An 18,552-nucleotide genomic window follows, 5' to 3' on the forward strand; every position below is an offset into this window, starting at 1 on the left:
TAGGGTTCAGTGAATGACTTTGCAAGGAAGGGAATCTAAGACTCAGGAAGTAGAATTAAACTGAGCATGTGGCCAAGGCAACACCTCCGCAAAGCCCAGGAACATCTGGGAAAGGTGCTTGGATGCCATTCTTGATGTAACAGCATCAGAAAACAGAACCCCAAGTTGTGACCCTACTGATGTGCCTGCCAGCAGTCTTGCCCTGAGGAAGATGTCCTAAAAGAGGTCCTCAGTAAGCCTTGTGCTTCCTTTAATGTGTGCCTTTTCCATATCATGGCACTCTCTACAGATCCCGAGAAAGCAGCTCGGCACACACAAGGCTGGGCCCTCAGCAGGTCCTGAAACAGAGGACTGAATATCCGACCCTCTCTCTGGGAGACAAAGGGAAATTCCACCCTTCACCATGGTGGCGGGGGGCATAGAGGATGAACTGCTTTGTCCTATTAAGAGAATCAACAGGAGTAATTCTATGATTTACAAAACATAACCAGGATCCACAGGATTTGATCTCTTAAAAAAATCACTCTATCCTAAAAAAGAAAAGGAAATCCAGGAAGCACAGAGTACCCTAACTTTTCCATCTTACTTCAAACGATACAAGTCGGAGACCTTGCAGAATTTATAGTTCCACGGACAATAATTTAAGCACATGCAAATACTGAGCAATGAAATAAACAGAGGTTGCTTTAACTGTAGTTCCAGAGTTACCTTATGTACTATTTCTCCAATAGAAAATGCTGGTGGATTGCTTATTAACATCCACTTTCCCAAGCCTCACCGTAGACCTACTGATTGTGCACCTTTGGCAGTGGAATCTGATCCCCTGTATCTTGAACGATTTCCCCAGGTGATTCTTAGGCCCACAAAAGTTTCAGAACCACTGTCTGACGGGTTGTAAGCTCCCTCAGTAAATAAGAATGTTCTCATCCCACAAAACCTTTAAAGAGTATTCTCATAGGGGGCTAATTAAAACCTCTTTCTTCCACAGTACTATTATAAAATGAATTCCTTTCCTAAAACTTTTCTTTTTCTGCTGTTTACTCTTAGCCTCATATTTCTAAGACTCTGACAGAATATCAATCAGGATTTTCAAAATATGCCAGTATGTGGATGCAAATGACCTATTATACCCATGAATTGGAACATTTCATTTATTATCTGGAATTTGGTAGTGCTTCTGCCCACAGGTTTCCCCTCACCTGGGAGGCCCTGGATTAAGTCAGTGATGAGGGTTCTGTCAATATTTTACCTTGCATCTGAGTTGCCAGATGCTATTGGCTTAGTCAGGGTCATGGAACTTAAATTGTTTCTATAGTCCTTGAAGTAAGTCAATATTTTCAAGATTCTAAAAACCACTCAATGGTTATAACCACCAGATCTTATTCTAAAATAGCATGATGGTCATGTTGACACTGCTGTCTTTCTGAACACATGTATTTGACATGTAAATTTTATGTCAAGAGAGCACTTTAGCATTCATGAAATCAGCTCTATTAAAGCCCAAAATGTTAGAAGCAATAATGTGAAATATGCTGTAACATATAAATTTCAATATCGGACAGTATTCGATATTCAGATAGAAAGATGTTGAAAGTCGCCAAGGAAGCCTCTGGTAGACTAACATCCACATTTGTCTTGGATTTTCCAACTCCCTGGTATAGTGACAATAAAGGAATAAAAATGACATAAGCATCCAAAAACAAAGAGGGTGGGAGATGGAAATAGCCATCCAGGGTGTCAACAAAATTCTGGAAGATGAAAATCAGATGGCTGAGTGGTAAACGACTGAGCTGTTTAGGGAAAGCTAAATCTAATCCGGCAGTGGGGGAAGCCAGAAATAAAGCAAGATGGGTCAAGTTAAAGGAGTCTGTAAAATCTCAGGAGTCAGAAGCACCTCTGAATGCCAGGGTGGGAGGTGTGGGGTGCACACAAAAGGAAAATTGGCTGAAGTTCTGTTTAATGAAGAGGTGGACCAGATACACAGCCCCAGACTGGAAGAAGGAGTTGGGAGAGGTGAAGCCACAAAACTCTGGAATCCTGCATCCCAGCCCTGGCTGAGGGTGGGCTGAGGAGCCATACAAAACAGGGAAATTAAGTGAAAGTCTACAAAGTATTTAGTGAGATACCCCTCACCATCACCACCACCTGCCGATTCCCTTCCTCTGCTCAGCTCCTGAAACCCGGCCTCTAGAGTTACAACTCTCTGTAACGAGGTTGAGGCAGTCTTTTCTGACTGGCCCTGGGGGGAAAAATCTGTAGACACTGGCCCAGGGAAGTGGCTGGTTTCTAGCTCAATCCCCCTACACTGAAGCTCCACATTCGACAAGCCCTATCTAAGCGCACAGAGCAACTAGTTAGCTTTATCGTGCCTCACCCTTTAAATAAACAAACATGTGAGAAACGCTTTCAATGTGAAAGAAAGAAAAATAAAATGAGCATACGGAAAATGGTGCTTAGGAGAAACAGAGACAAAGCAGGGAGTACAAGAAAACTTAATTTTAAAATGATAATTAATAGCTTTAGATCGAAAAAGTGTAAATCAGAGAACAAGGAAGAACTTATGGAAATTAAAAATGTGATAAATAAAATAAAATGTTAAATTTTAGAGTTGGAGCATAAAGTTAAGAAAATCTCACAGAATGTAGAATGAAAGGACAAAGATATGGAAAATTGAAAAGATATGAAAATTAGAGAACAATCCAGGATGTCTGATACATGACGAATAAAAGTTCCAGAAAGTTAAAAAAAGAGAAAAGGGAAGGGAGAAATGATCAAAGAAATAATACAAGAACATATCTTAAGGACACAGTTCCAAATTTAAAAAAAAAAAAGTCACAGTACCAGACATAGTGAATGAAAAAGGGCTAATATTAAAGCATATCAAAAAGAAATTTCAGGGATAAAAGAAGATTTGAAAAGCTCTCAGAGTGAAAAAACAGGTTACACATGTAGAGTGGGGGATCCAGATGTCACTGGATTTCTCAGCAGTATGAAAGCCACAGGATGGTGAAGAAATGCCTTTACAATTCGGATGGAATATGTTTTCTTGACTATAACTCTACATCTGGCAAACTATGAATCAAATGTTAGGATACAGACATTTTCAAAAATCATTTTCATAAAAACAGTCTCCTGTGCACCATTTCTTAAGAAGCTCTGAGGATGTGCTCCACCAATTTAAGGGACTAAGCCAAGAAAGAAGAGGAGGAGGGATCAAGAAAAACAGATAATGCAACACAGAAGGGGGTGAAATATTCCAAGAATGATGGTGAAGGGCAGTTGTATGACTTCAGTTAAGCAGCAGACCAAGAAAATGTAGGACAGAAGAATACTGGCACAAGAGCATATAGCCTTCAGGAGAGACACCGAAGGAAAGAAAGAAAGAGAGTGAGAGGGAGAGAGAGAGAAACAGAAAGAGAAAGAGGGAAGTAGGAGGTGGGAGGAGAGGGAGGGAAGGAGAGAAAGAGGGAGAGAGAGAAAAAAAGAAAATAATAAAAAATAGATTATTTGATGTACTTGATCATATTGAAAGTTCTACGGGGTCAGAAAGGTTGAGGATAGACTGAAAGTAGGTGCAGAGATAACACCAATTAAAAAAAGAGGCAGTTATAAATTCCAGGGAAAACAAAAAGTTATACAAGAAAGGAAATATAACCATAGTATACTATGTCGCTAAACTGTGAGGCACTATGCAAAAGTCAGCCATGTAAGTATGCAAGACTTTCAAAATCATAATTTGTGGGCTTCCCTGGTGGCACAGTGGTTGAGAATCTGCCTGCCAATGCAGGGGACACAGGTTCGAGCCCTGGTCTGGGAAGATCCCACATGCCGCGGAGCAACTGGGCCTGTGAGCCACGACTACTGAGCCTGCGTATCTGGAGCCTGTGCTCCGCAACAAGAGAGGCCGCGATAGTGAGAGGCCCGCGCACCGCGATGAAGAGTGGCCCCCGCTTGCCGCAACTAGAGAAAGCCCTCGCAGAGAAACGAAGACCCAACACAGCCAAAAATAAATAAATAAATAAATAAATAAATAAATTTAAAATCATAATTTGTGATATATCGAGTTCTACTGCGAGTATGGGAAGAGAAAAAGAGAGGCGGTGTGTGGAGAGGGTTGTTTGTGAGGAGGGCAGTGTAAGTGAGTTAAATCCTCGTCTTTTATAGAATCGAATAATTGAAATATTGAGGAACAGCAGTTTATGGAGATAAGAGAAAACAACTTCATGAATTGAAGCAACGGCCTTTGGGAAGCAGAAATTAGAATGGAGCGGAGGAAGCAGGCGGCTGCTCTTGCTCATGATAAGCCTTATAGTGCTATTTGATTTTCTGAACTAGGTCGTGTATTATTTGGATAAAATAAACGATACATAATTTAAAAAAACTAAACAAAGAGCCACCAAGTTTTTAAAGTTAAGAAAAATGTATCTTCAAAGAGATTTCCATGATGTCTGTGACTATTGGAGCTCTGGTCCTTCTGTGGAGATTTTTATGGCTCCAAAGCTTATAATAATATACCTCACAGGAGACCCAACAGATTTTGGTAAAATAAAATTAAAAGGGGAAAACATTCTGTAAAATATAAGCATATATGTACTCATTATGATAGACCCAGCCACACACAGAAAACACACATATGAAGAATAAAGTAGCAAAGTGTCTATGATTAATCTAGTCCTATGATTGCAACTAGTAAAAATTAACATCACATTTTGGAAATCATTCACTTTCCACTCTTCCCCGTAGGAATTATTCTTGGGCTCTGAGTATCCCTGTACCCTTCCTTGACCAGCAAGTAGTCATTTGCTTTTGCTTTACTTCTTTCATAGTTGCTCCATTGTTTTTTCGCTTGTCGGACACAGAGACAGAGTTTGCCATCCCAGCAATCTCATTGTTGTTCCACTGGTTCAAGATAACCACCTCCTATCAAAGGATTCTTTTTAGACTTGCCTTTCCAGTTCTTCTATTTGATCTCAATGGCAGCTCTGTGTTATTTGTGCTAACACTCTCCCCGTTGGAGCTGATTATCAACTGTAAACATATTTTTGGTCCAAACTTTGATCATTGCCATCAAATGACTTATGAAACATCCTTATGTTTAAGACACAGCGTTCTGTACTATACAAAAATTAGTAAAAACAGAGAGAGAGAGATTGAGAGAGAGGTCCTGTCCTTGAGAAACAAGATCAGGAAAAGATAATAGACACAACCAAAGTAAGTTCTGGTTATTTCATCACAGAAACACATATTTTAAAAATTAGAGAGCAATCCAGAAGGTTCAATACATGATGAAGAGAAGTTCCAGAAAGTGGAAAAGGAGAAAAGGGAAGGGAGAAATGATCAAAGAAATAATAACAAGAGCATAACTCAGAGAAGAGTTGAAAGCTTATAATGGTGGAAATTTTATTAATATTTTCATTGTCACTATTTTAGCTGATTTTCATACGAATTAAGAGAAGATCATAAGGAACGACAGGGGATGTGGAGAGAGAAAGGAAAAGAGAGTGAAGTGTGGGGAGAAGGGGTTTGAACTATCTCTTAGAGCAGGGATTCACAACTCATATATGTAAATGAATAGAAAGTAATGGTATCACCTCAATCCTACTGGCAAATTGGATAACTAAGGATTTTTTGAAAAAAAATCAGTAGAATGTAAACATTTAAAAAATAGGGTATTTTCCTTCCTTAAAAACATTTTTTTCCTAGTGGTAGAATTAAACATACATGTATGATGGAACATTAAAAAAACTAAGTAAAGTATAAAGAGGATTTCTCAAAAAGATACATGTACCACAATGTTCATTGCAGCACAATTTACAATAGCCAGGACATGGAAGCAACCTAAATGTCCATCAACAGATGAATGGATAAAGAAGATGTGGCACATATATACAGTGGAATACTACTCAGCCATAGAAAGGAACGAAACTGAGTTATTTGTAATGAGGTGGATGGACCTAGAGTCTGTCATACAGAGTGAAGTGAGTCAGAAAGAGAAAAACAAATAGCGTTATGCTAAAGCATATATATAGAATCTTAAAAAACCGTACTGATGAACCTAGTGGCAGGACAGGAATAAAGACGCAGACATAGAGAACGGACTTGAGGACACAGAGCGGGGAAAGGGAAGCTGGGACGAAGTGAGAGAGTAGAACTGACATATATACACTACCAAATGTAAAATAGATAGCTAGTGGGAAGCAGCTGCATAGCACAGGGAGGTCAGCTTGGTGCTTTGTGACCACCTACAGGGGTGCGATAGGGAGGGTGGAAGGGAGGCTCAAGAGGGAGGGGATATGGGGATATACGTATGCATATAGCTGATTCACTTTGTTGTACAGCAGAAACTAACACAACATTGTAAAGTAATTATACTCCAATAAAGATGAAAAGAAAAACACAATAAATAATACTCAAATAATTGAAAGAAAAGTATAAAGAGGAAAATAATAATTGCTCATAATTTTACCAACCAGAAATACCATTCTTAATATTTTGGTTATTCAGTATTTTTCTATACCTATTAAAAAACACCATTTGGATTGTGACATACAAGCTGTTATTTGATCTGCTCATTTCACTCATACTTTGAGCATTTCCATGTGATTAATCATTCATTAATAGCATGATTTTCATGTACATTATTCATTTTTCCAAAATGCTTATTTTGGTCCTAATTTTCACAATCATAAGTAAAACCATGAGCATAACCTTTGTACATAAATCTTTGTTCAATTCTCTAATTATAAGGAATAATATGTAAATTCTGAGAAGTGGAACTACCAGATAAAACATATTCAAAATTTTGAAATAAGTGGTGTTGGTTTTTTTTCTCTATTTTTGGCTCCCTCTTTCTCAAAACCTCCAGGAACAAAGTGAATTTCTATTTGTTCCTGAGAGAAATGGCGTTTGCTGCAAATGTCCCAAATAAGTAAATGTCTGTATAAGAAAATTATCTTGAAATAAATGTTCTAGTGTTATATTGGCTTCAGTGCTCGAGTTACTCATTAAAACTAAGTGTTCATCATGGTCCTTGTGGCCAACAAAGAGTAAAGTGAATTTTCACTAGCAACAGCAGACAACAAATTTGAACTATACCTATGTATAATTATACTTTATATCTTGCCTGTAATTCATGCTTGTATTTGTGCAATGTACTCCCGTAGAGTGCAATTAGCTATTCTGAGAGCTGTGTCAATACTTCTCCACAATCAGATAAAAGCATGAAATAAATGGTATGTTTGCAGAAAGATAGTCACATGTTTTTATATATGTATGTCGAAGCTTGTTTCAAACAGTGGTGAGTTAATATTTCATTAAAAAGCATGCTTTTGCTTGATGGTTCTTTATGAGGTTAAGAAATGATTATTCTAATAAGGAAGATTCTGTCCGTCCTGAAAGCACCTCGTGAGATGGAAGGAGGAGAGGAGGAGCCCACAGATTTAATCCAGAAAACCATCACTTTTGTTTCTTCATCACTTGACCGATCCCTTTCTCAACATGACCTCTGCAGCTCAAGGCTTTGGTTACTCATAGCCAGGCAAGCATAAGGACCTGAAATAAGCATCTTTAAAATTCATGTTCCAGCAAAGACAGGAGCTTCGCCCCAAGCTGGCAAATTTCAAGACATTGAAGTGAGGGTGGGGAGCGAGGCTGCCTTACATTGCACCCACATGTCTGCAGAGTTGGCACCACTGGTCTGGTTTGGAGGAAGGACTCTACCGTAGCTGGTGTGAAAAACAGCGGATGTAGAAGCACAAGATGCATTAAGATTAAGAGCAGACCATTCTGACAGCCTGCCATCTCATAAACCTCGGGGCTACAATAAACATCCTTGTGTATTGCCTATATTTTTGCCTGCTTCAGAACTTAATATTGAAATGTATAAAATGCTGCATTTTCTAATGGTATATAGAGTTTTAATGAAACCAATATAAGACATAAAAGTTCCCATTTCAATGACGTTTTTCTACCAGCTACTGATTGCCATTGATGTCAACCAAGCTACATTTTTATTTCTCCAGGCAGAATTTCTCTAGAGCTGGTCAGCAATGTGCAGACAAGAAACCACTATGAGGTTTTGAGGTTGGAAGTGCTGTGAAGGACAAGCATCAAGCCACAGAGCTCAGGCCTGTCTCTGCAGGCCAGCACCATCTCCAGCCCTGCAGCCTCCATCAGGCTTGGGGAGGTGGGGCGGGGGGCTGGTGGGGGGGCGCACACCTGGAGATGCAGATGCAAACAGTGCCTGGTGATGCAAGATCTGCCTGCCTTTCTTCCCAGCGCTCCCAATGCATCCCACTGTGGATGCATATCCAAGCACTAGTCTGGACCTGTTTGCACGAGGGCCCCTAAAGCAAAGACTTTCCTGCAAAGTCTCCAACTGCAATGCAAATGTGGGCATCCAGAGAGGACGGAGGCGCAGAATTGTGCCTACACAACTGACAGCAGTTGGCAATAAAATGATGGATGGCTCATGAATGCACCCATGTCGGGGTAAGATCAGTAGAACCTCGGATTTCCCCCCGCGCCCTGCCAGGCAGATGACGTGTTAAATTAAAGGAGCGCTGTCCGCTTGCTACACTGGTCAGGGTGAGGAGAGCCGATGCTTGTCAATGAGGGTCCACTCTCCAATGGTTGCCATTCATTTTTACCATGGATCCCTGAGAGCCCTACACCCCGATACCAGGATGTCATGAAGAAAGACAGTGGGAAAGAGGAGACTTTAATAGAGCACTAAGAGACGGTCATCATCAAATTCTCCCGAACCAGAGCTGAACGAATTGGAGAGGTTTTATTACACTCTCAGGTCACGAGGTTGAAACAGCTTCTAATGGTGCTAATACATCAACAAATGTTAAAACGTTACACGGTCCTACAAAAATCTATCCTCCACTTCCCTTTGCAAACACAGAAAACTCTCCCACCTTTGAACATCAAGAATCCAAATTTCCACGATTCATAATTCAGTGAGACAGGCCAAGGTTGTTCAGAACCTTCTAAGACGGTTGTAGAGATCCCTAAACGCTCTGGCCTTCCCGCCATCCCCAGTCCTGGACCGCATGACCCGGGAGAGAAGCTACAGGAGGAGAACCACATCCTGTCATGGGACCTCGACAGCCTGCTTCCTTCCTAGTGAGCATGTTATGTCATTTTCGCTTTCTTATCTTTTACCATGTCCAGAATAAAAGAAGTTCGATTCCCAGGCATTCAAATACAGGAAAGTATACTGTGCCGCCTTTCCCCATCTCTTAGGAAAACGAGGAAAAAACCCTCAAACAAACGTGGTAACTACGTGAGGATATGTAGGAAGGATTTCCACAGGTGATTAACCCCCTACCACTGAAGCACGGGGAGCGTCGCACGTCGACGGTCTGCCACGCACGCCGAGGGCCCCTCCAAGCGCGTCCCGCTTGCACACTTACCTGACCGTGGGATGGAAGCGCCGGGTAAGCCACGGGCTGATTCATCACTCCCTTCTGCTTGATGAGAAGCATGCGTTTCTGGCCCTCACTCAGGTGTGCCCTGGGGGCCTGGAGCTGTGGCAGCGGCTGCGGCGGCGGGGGTTGCTGCGGGGGCTGCTGCTGGATGTAGGGCATCAGCTGGCTTTTGCCGGGGTTGGCCATCGGGGGCGTCATCCTCTGACTCAAGTCTGCATTAAAATGGGTCAGAGGCTTAGTGTTGCCGTAAGTAAGAATACTGTGCTGTTTGTTTGAGGAGTTTGTCCCCAGGTTATTTGGCTGCTGATTGATCATATTCAGGTGATTCTGAGGGAGGTAGTTATTCATTGTCGTCTTCTGCAGGTTGTTGGCCATCGGAGGCACTATAGGATTTTGGTTGTTAAAGGCTTGGGGGTACATCATTGGGCTATTTGGTTTTTCCGCAGAGAAAGCTGCTCCGTAGGGGCTGGATGGAGGCCCTAAAGGAGACCAACTTGCGGTCTGATTTGAGTGCTGCTGCTTCTGCTGCATGAGCTTGGCCCTTTGCTGTTGCTGGGCTGCCATCTGCTTGAGCTGCTCGGCCGGAGACAGCTCAGAGCCGGGCACGGCACCAGGCCCCGACCCCGAACCAGCCACTGGCACGGCGGCCGGATTAAGGAGATAACCATTTCCAGGCCGAGGTGGAGCCTGGCCTGGGGTATGGGCTTGGTTTGGAGTTTGAGGGGACTGGACAGCACAGTTTGCTGGCGAGCTGGCAGGGTTGGGGGCCGCGGGAGTGCTGGCCACGGAAGGTAAACTGGTGGCCGTGGAGACAGTAGAAAAGGGAGGACCAGAAGAAGGAGGCCGGGCCTGGGGAGAGCCCATGGAGACGTGTGCAAAAGGAGAGTGAGATGGGTCACTCTTCACGCTGGAGCTCTCCTGGGAGACGGGGGTCTCCGTGGCCGGCTGCGAGAATTCTGGTTCCTTCTTCTCTTCAAAGTCTTCGTTGAACAGGTCCTGTATGTCATCTTCAGGAACCGTGTTGGCCAGTTCATCTATTAATTCCTGCCACTCCTGGTCATTCAGGTTAATGTCTGAGAACAGCTTGTTCTGATTCGAAAGAGACGTTTCTGATGTGTCTATGCAAGTAGGGTCGTCTAGAGGTTCTTGTTTGAGGTCCTTGCTCTGCAAGATGGTGAAGCTGTCCTCCAGGTCACTGCAACCGTTCACATGAATTTTAAGTTCTGGGAGTCTCCCATTCTTACTCAGATCTTCCAGAAGCCCAGGAGTGTGAGCCCCACTATTCTGCAAGGGCAAAGAAGGCTTCAGGTCAAGTTGGTGAAGAGGAGAAGCTGAAGGCAGTGGCATATTGTTGGGCAAATTGTTGATGGCTTCCATCCCTGTAGGAATGTCCTTTCGTATTCGCTTGCTGGTTGGAGAAAAACTCCCATCACAAGCACCATTCTGCTGGTCTCCATTAAGTGGTGATCGGGCTCCTTCCAACTTCCTTTTCACAGTCTCTTGGAGCTGGAAAAGAAACAGGAAAGAGAATGACTCAATCTCCAAGTCATGGTTTACTTACTCATTAAGCATGGTGGTACGCATCGCTATGAACTCATTTTTAAATGGTTTAGAACACATCAGAAAGATGTTATACTTCTAATTTCAAAATTGGCCAGGCTTCAATTCAAATTCTATGGGAAAAGGTTTTACCCAAAAGCAGAGCTCACATGGCTAAGAGATAGAAAGCAAACTAAAGACTGGAGGGTGGAACAAAAGAAAAGAAAGAGTTAAGGCAATAATTCTCCTATCGGAAAGCATCGTCTTATTATTATTTTTCAAATGAATGCTACGAGTGAGACTTGGACCAAAATGTGTCATGCTCGAGAAAGGTGCTAATATCTATCTTAAGTTCTTGTCACATCTGACTTGAGAACGTTAAGGAATTAAATCAACAATACTTTAAAGAACACTGAAAATCCTCTAAGATTATGGAATTTAACACATTTACTGAATAACACAGAAATGAAGATTAATGGTTAACATAACCAGAAACTTCTTTTTGGTTCTTATTTTACTTGACCTCCCAGCACCTCGTGACATAGTAGCCTGCTCTGTTCTAAAAGTATGCTTCCAAGGGTTTCCATGATACCACACTTTTCTGGATTTCCTTCGTTCTTTCCATCTGTGCTTTCTCAGTCTCTTATGTATTCTTCTTTCGCTCTCCTAAGTGATGGGATCCTTCATTGTTTGGTCTTAAGCTTCCTTCTGCTTCCAGGGCACAGTACATGTTGTTTTCTTTTCTTGGAATATACTCCTCCCCCTCCTCCTCCCCTTCCCCTGGTAATAGCTACTCATCTTCTAGGTTGTAGCTTAGACTTCACTTCCTCTAGGAAATCTTCTCTCACATCCCTTCACCCCAACTACAATAGGTACCTCCTTTGACCCACCTGCACTGGGTTGGAAATCCTGGAATACGTTTTTCCAAGCAACCTCTACTTCCCCATCATAGCTTCTACCATACTTTGGGGCAACTGCTTAAGTGTCTGTTTAGTGAGCTCCAAGAAGAGGGGCTACGGCTGACTTGCTTACTGTGTATCTGTGGGGCTGCAGGTAGTGTTCAGTTCAAGTTCACAGCAGTGGTTAATAGACAGTGGCAAAAATGAATGATTCTATTGTTTAATTCACAGGGGATGAAGGAGGTGAGCTTGGATCAGAGCAGGAGGCAACTCCATTGACATTAAAGAATGCTTGACTTTGAGCTCCTACATTCCTGGTAATGGAATCTCTCAACCTGGAGAGTGTTGTGTCCATTTAACTGGACTCCTTTTAAAAGCCCGGGGGCAACGCTTGGTGGATGATGACAAAGGGAAGGCAAACTGGGTTGGACAGAGGTTTCAGCAACTTTGCAGAGCTGGAGGCACAAGGCAGAGTGACCCGGGGAAGGAGGGAAGAGGCAGAAGAGCCCCACTTGGGCACTCTCCTATCCTTGCCAGAGGGGCTGCGTATCACAGGAGCAAGGGGGGGAGAGGAGCAGGATCCCCTCTGACCCCACACTCATGGAACTGGGAAGGCTCCCCAGGCGCCCCCTGTAGAATAAAACCCTTCCGGAGACAATCTGGGGGATTCTAAGACGTGCTACTTTATTGCCTTTCTCTCATAAGTAGAGAATTCCATTTTAAAAGGAAACAAAAGAGGTCCTTAAGTAAAAATCCAGTCTAACCCTTGCTCCTAAACTTTCTATTTTTAATCACCAAACATTCTGTAGTGGCTTGGTAGGTGTTCCTGAATTTCTGAAAACAAGGCCCCAACTGGGACACACTGGGATTTGACTTCAAACAAGATCTGGCTCAATCCATCATCTTAGGTAGAACCTGCTAGAAAATTACGTTATTTATTGAACAAACCAGGAAACCGTGGTTCTGATCGTAGATATGGCAGATACTTGAATGTAGCTCCAACACACAGTAGCAAGTTCAGATATGACAGCTTCAGGGCCTAAAGGAAGTAAAGCTCAGGGCCCTCTGCACCTCCTGCAGGGATGTTAACTTTAAAAAAACAGACACTTGTCTTAAAAATGAACCTGACTTTATTTTTAAAACTACAGGTCCATGATTCTGTTCTAGGCCATGAAATGGATGGGGCAGGATGGAGAAATAAAGGCAAATGCTCTGTTTGTTCCACTGGAATATAGTGGTGGCCGAGACCATGGAGACAGACAGGTCTGGCCGGGAACCCCAAGCCTCACCTCTTATCAGCAGAGCAGGCCTAGGTGGGTGAGTCAGAATAGGGCAGTAGCACAGGGAGATCAGGTGGGTGCTTTGTGACCACCTAGAGGGGTGGGATAGGGAGGGTGGGAGGGAGACGCAAGAGGGAGGAGATATGGGGATATATGTATACGTATAGCTGATTCACTTTGTTATACAGCAGAAACTATAGCTGATTCACTTTGTTATACAGCAGAAACTAACATAGCATTGTAAAGCAATTATATTCCAATAAAGATGTTAAAAAAAAAAAAAGAATAGTAACATAGAATAGTAATAGTAACAGTAACACAGAAACAGCCCTACTGGCCCTGGAGTTAGAAAGCCTGGCTTCAAACCCAAGAACCCCTACCTAAGAGTTCATACATATAAATATTGTCTGGTACTTCATAAATGTTAGCTACGATACCCTCCATTAGAAAGTGAGTTACATGAAGGCAGGGATTTTTCTGCTTTATTCCACTACTGGGCCCCTAGTAGCTCAAAGTAGATAATAAATACATGTTGAATGAATGAATCCTGGAAAACTTATTTAAACTCTCCTAAGCTTTGGATGCCTTATCTGTAAAATGGGTTAATAATATCTAGCTCTTATAGTTACTGTGCGGATGAACTTAAATGAAATAATATGGAAAGCACTTAGCTTCATGTCTGGTATCGTGTAAGCACCCACTAAGCCTTAGCTATTACTATTTTAAAAACACAATACAAATTTTTAAAAATGCAGTGATATCAATAGTCACAACTGCAGCTGAGATAGATTAGTTTCTGGATCTCTAAATAGGTAAAATGATAATACTTCTGTTCCCTAGCCTGCAAAAGCCTCACGTTTTCCAAGCACCTTGTAGAGCTTTTTAAATACGAACAACAAAAGATCAAATTTGCGATTCAAGCCTGAGTCCAAGTGCTAATGCATTTGCGTCCTAGATTGTAGAACAGCAGTGGATGGTTGGGGCTCAAATCAAATACATTTCCAGGATGCAACCTGAATGGAGCTGCTGAGTATTTCCTTTTCCTTCAGGGCCTAGAGTTCTCCATTGCTGGCCCCTTTAACCCAAATCTTGACATGTATTTCCCGTGCCAGCGTTGGGAATATAAGAAAGACCTCACGGAAGATACACTGAAACCATGTTATAGTTTTTAGTTGTGTCCAAAATAGCAGAGCCATCTAAGCATCCCTCCCGCGTCTCACCATCCTTTGCTTGTCTAACTCTCTCCTCATTTCCCGCTCGGGAGATAGATGGAGAGCGGGCAGGAGGAGACAGGACCTGCGGGCTGAGGAACTTGCAAGCACTCTGCTCAGTGCGCATGAGAACAGGGAAACGTCCTGGGGACTCCCCGTCCCCGCAAGGATTCGGGTCAGGGTCTCATCCCGAATAGCCTCATCTCAGGAAGTCCCTGGCCCTTCTGCCTCCCACAGCTGGAAGCCTCCTTAGTACGATTTGTGCTCCTGTGGAAGAATCACAGGAACTCTTGACCGAGCTTCAGCTTCCTTGTTCCGGTATGCTTGTATGATTACATATACATGTTTTCTCCCATTAAGGGACGCTGCGGTGCCAGGAGCTGAAGTTGCTGTTCATCCCCCGTCTAGTACAATGGGGGCCGCTCTCATGTGTCAGTTACTCTAAGGGAAACCATTCCTCCTCCTCCACAGTGGCTCCAGCACGAGTCTCTCGCCTACAGTGCGGCTTGATGGCTTGTGTTTCTGTCAAACTGTGTGTGTGTGTGTGAGAGAGAGACAGAGAGACAGAGAGAGACAGAGAGAGAGACAGAGAGAGAGACAGAGAGAGAAACTTAGAGGCAGGGAGATACAGAATGGGTTTGGGAGTGGTGATATGACACCCAGACCAGTAGTAATAAGAACAGCTGTGCCTCTGGGGTTATAAAGCACTTTTACACAGGATCGTATATTATCCTCATAACAAATCTTTGGGGCAGGTCGTGTGCTGGTCTGATGGTTCAACAGAGAAAAGGGTAGTGTTTTGGAGGAGGGGGAATGGGGAGGCTGGGTGACACCCAGGACAAGGAGGGACGTGGCTAAGATAGCTGGGCCTCTGCTGGCATTCCCAGCAGATTCTAGCGGGTCCCCTGGGCCAGTGTGTCCATGATGAAGATATTCTTTCTTCCTTTAGACTCTTAGCAGTACTAGTAAGTTAAAACAAAACAAAACAAAAAAAAACTCTCATTGACTTGTCCCAGACTTTGAATGAAATTGAGGAGGATCAGGGAGCTTGGGAATAAACATGATGATCCTACTATTAAAATAATGAAGATTTTAGGATAGAAGATATTGGGGGTAACTATCAGATTCCTGTCTCTTACTCCTAATGATTCTAAAAGGTGGGTAGGATTTATTAGAACCACTTACAGAGGAGAAACTTTAGGTACGGTGAGATTAAGCACTGTGTCCCGGATTACAGAGCTGGGGGTTGGGGGGAAGGGCGGGTGCTCAACCCGGATTCAAGTTCAGACTCAGTTGTGACTGCATGGCCCCCACTCCTGATTCACGCAGGCGGTGACGCACAGTCGTGCCTTCATCAATGGCCCTGGGCTCCCATGCTAATCGTGATAAAGTTCTTTCAGACTGTTTTCAGGACTCATCCTTGCTTGATTCCACCCTCTCCCCACCACCCCAAACCAGTTACACCTTGAGGACTATCCGTTCTCATCCTTAACGATTTTTATTCTCATCTTCCACCCCCAACGCCACTACCTTGGTTCAGATCATCAACACTGCTCCCGTGATTTCTGTAGCAGCTCCTGACTAGCCTCTCTGCTCCGGTCTTGCCTCTTCTCTAACCGATTCTCTGTGTTGTGGCTGTGATTTTCTTTATAAAATGTGGACCCATTCTTCACTTGCAGCGCCTCTGGGGCTGTCCGCTGTCGTCAGCATCATCTAAGTCTCACACACCGGCCCTGCACAACTGGGTCCTCAGTCCCTGCTCACCTCTCCAGACTCAGCTATCACCTCCAACTTCTTCCCCGCCACTGGCCCTCCAACACCAAGCAACTCTAAACCTTCAGTTATACTTAATGATTTGCCATACTCAGGATGCATGGTGTTTATTCTCTGTCTCTATGAGTCTTTGCATATGTTATACTCTCAGCCAACTTCTTCACCCAACCACTTCTATTCGTCCATCACCATTCAGTTTAGACATTACATTCTATACGGTCTCTCTTGACAGCCCCTACCCACACCTTCAAATCTTGGAGACCCTCTATGTGCTCCCACGGCATCCTCGTACACATCATACCATAACGGCTTGCCTTTTCCTTCATAAGATTGTACGAATGAATGAAAACTAAAAAGGTTTCTCAAATAACCACACTCAGTTTGTGTAACAAGATCCCTAAAGCAGGCATTTGAAAATGTTGGCCTGTAGGGTGTTTTAATGACCATTGAATAAATGTACAATTTATTTTGGTTATTTTAAAATGCTGGAGATGGCTCATAGGTTGTCCCTTCCTTAAGATTTTTGAGGACTCTAAGGGTCCAGAAAACCTATGTTGAGAAACAACTCAAGAGCATATGAAGAGCACCATGGAAAGGAAAAGTGAACCTGAAACCCAGAGACTTTATATAACATTCCCAAGGTCAAGTGTTTTGACATGCATGTGAACTCAAAATGCTGGATGTTTTCATAGTTGAATTGTAAATTTCCTTTCAAAGGTTTCAAGTGGTTTTCACCTGCCAAAGCACCCCCTCCAACCAAAAGTGTGAGTGAACTTCCTTCACCAAATATTAGAGACACAAGGATTTCCCAAGAATTAAAGATGCATTGGAATCTCAGCCTGCAGATGCTATAACTAATTTAGAGGCTCCAAGAGAACATTTTGGTCATTCTGATCTGCTCTGGTCAAAACCAGAAGATGATTTGGTTTAACCATATCAATTTTCATATGGTTATTTTCTTCTCATTCTACCAGCAGATAATAAGCATATGAACACACGGATAAACTTGACTTGCTTATTTAATGTATTTGACGAGTGACCCAGAATATTCATGTGTTAGATATTTTAATTAGTAGAACATGAATAGTGTGCAAAACATTTCCCGAAGTGTCTTCTAGATTTAAGCGTCCTTAGAAAGGATCTTTGGAGGTTTATTTAGAGGTTCAATCTTCTAGACCAGTGATTATCTGACTTTAAAGTGTCTTGAGAAGCTGTTAAAAATGCAGGTGTCTTGGTGCCACTTCCTCAGTTTGATTTAGTCGCCCAAGGTAGGGACCACATTGGGACACAGGTTGGCAGCACAGGCATCTAAAGGAATATAATAAAAACCTCCGATTTCTCTAAGGTAGTTGGTCTAGCATCCCCAGTTTTTAGAAATTCTGATCTAGAAGAACAATTCTGTCGGAGTCCTGAAATTCTGAAGTTGTTTGTTTGATTAAAAAAAAACACACACACACAAACCCAATGTCAATATCAAATATTCCTGAGTTGATTGGTGATACTCTGGGACAGCTCATAAACAGGACTAAGAAACAAAGCTCTAGATGGAGATATTTCGAAGCACAGAGGATCTTGAATACTGCAGGAGCTTGCTGGATTTCTACAAGACTTTACATGAAAACGTTTATTTTTTATATTTTTATATTTTCATTCCTCATGAACTGAGGGTGTGCTGTATGCCTGTGTGCCAGGTGCAAAGGAATGGATTCATTCCCAAAAACAGAGACCACACCAGAAACTGAACACATGTCAGCTATATAGTGACAAAAGTTGAGTATGTTTGTTTAAAGGGGATCTACATGAAGGGTAGAACAACACACACAAAAAAGAGATCTCTTATCACAACTCCTGAAATGCACCTTGTCAGCCTTATATACTCCTAAGGTCATTTTAGAGAGAAAACAACTTTATTACATAATAAAAGTCATATGAATTTAAATACACACACACACACACACATACACACACACACAATTTCCCTGAGAGCCAAGAGTTTAAAACCTCTGCTTGTGACCATCCCAGGATAGATATAGCTTCTCTGGACCTAGTCAGTAGGAAATGATGGGTCTCTGGAGGGGAGGTCAGTTAAAAACCTCTGTTCTTGGGACTTCCCTGGTGGTCCAGTGGTTAGGACTCAGCACTTTCACTGCCGTGGCCCCAGGTTCAATCCCTGGTCAGGGAACTAAGATCCCGCAAGCCTCGCGGCAGGGCCAAAAAAAAAAAAATCTCTCCTCTGAAATGCTCCAGGAAGAAAAGGATCATTGCAGAAGGGGCCTCGCCCTCCTGTAAAACATCTGAAACCTCAGCTACAGAGGCCCAAGGGAATGCTGGGGCACTGCTGAACCCCCAGCCCAAGGGGACAGGACCATGAGTTTATTTTTATAAATGACCATGATCTTTTTCCTTTTTGCTATGA

The 18,552-nt window shown here is 42.8% G+C and overlaps 1 protein-coding gene across 5 annotated transcripts in view; it reads right to left on the minus strand.

The window, feature by feature from the left end:
- MAML3 (mastermind like transcriptional coactivator 3) overlaps positions 1-18,552 on the minus strand; it is a 615,614-nt gene that overhangs the window by 165,905 nt on the left and 431,157 nt on the right. For all 5 annotated transcript variants that reach the window (XM_082463303.1, XM_082463302.1, XM_082463301.1 and 2 more), the window contains one exon: positions 9,420-10,940. In XM_082463303.1, coding sequence (XP_082319429.1) covers positions 9,420-10,940 — 1,521 coding nt within the window. The remainder of the gene's footprint in view (positions 1-9,419; positions 10,941-18,552) is intronic.

This window comes from Balaenoptera physalus (assembly GCF_965194825.1).
Source record: "Balaenoptera physalus genome assembly, chromosome: 5".
NCBI classification, from domain to species: Eukaryota; Metazoa; Chordata; class Mammalia; order Artiodactyla; family Balaenopteridae; genus Balaenoptera; species Balaenoptera physalus.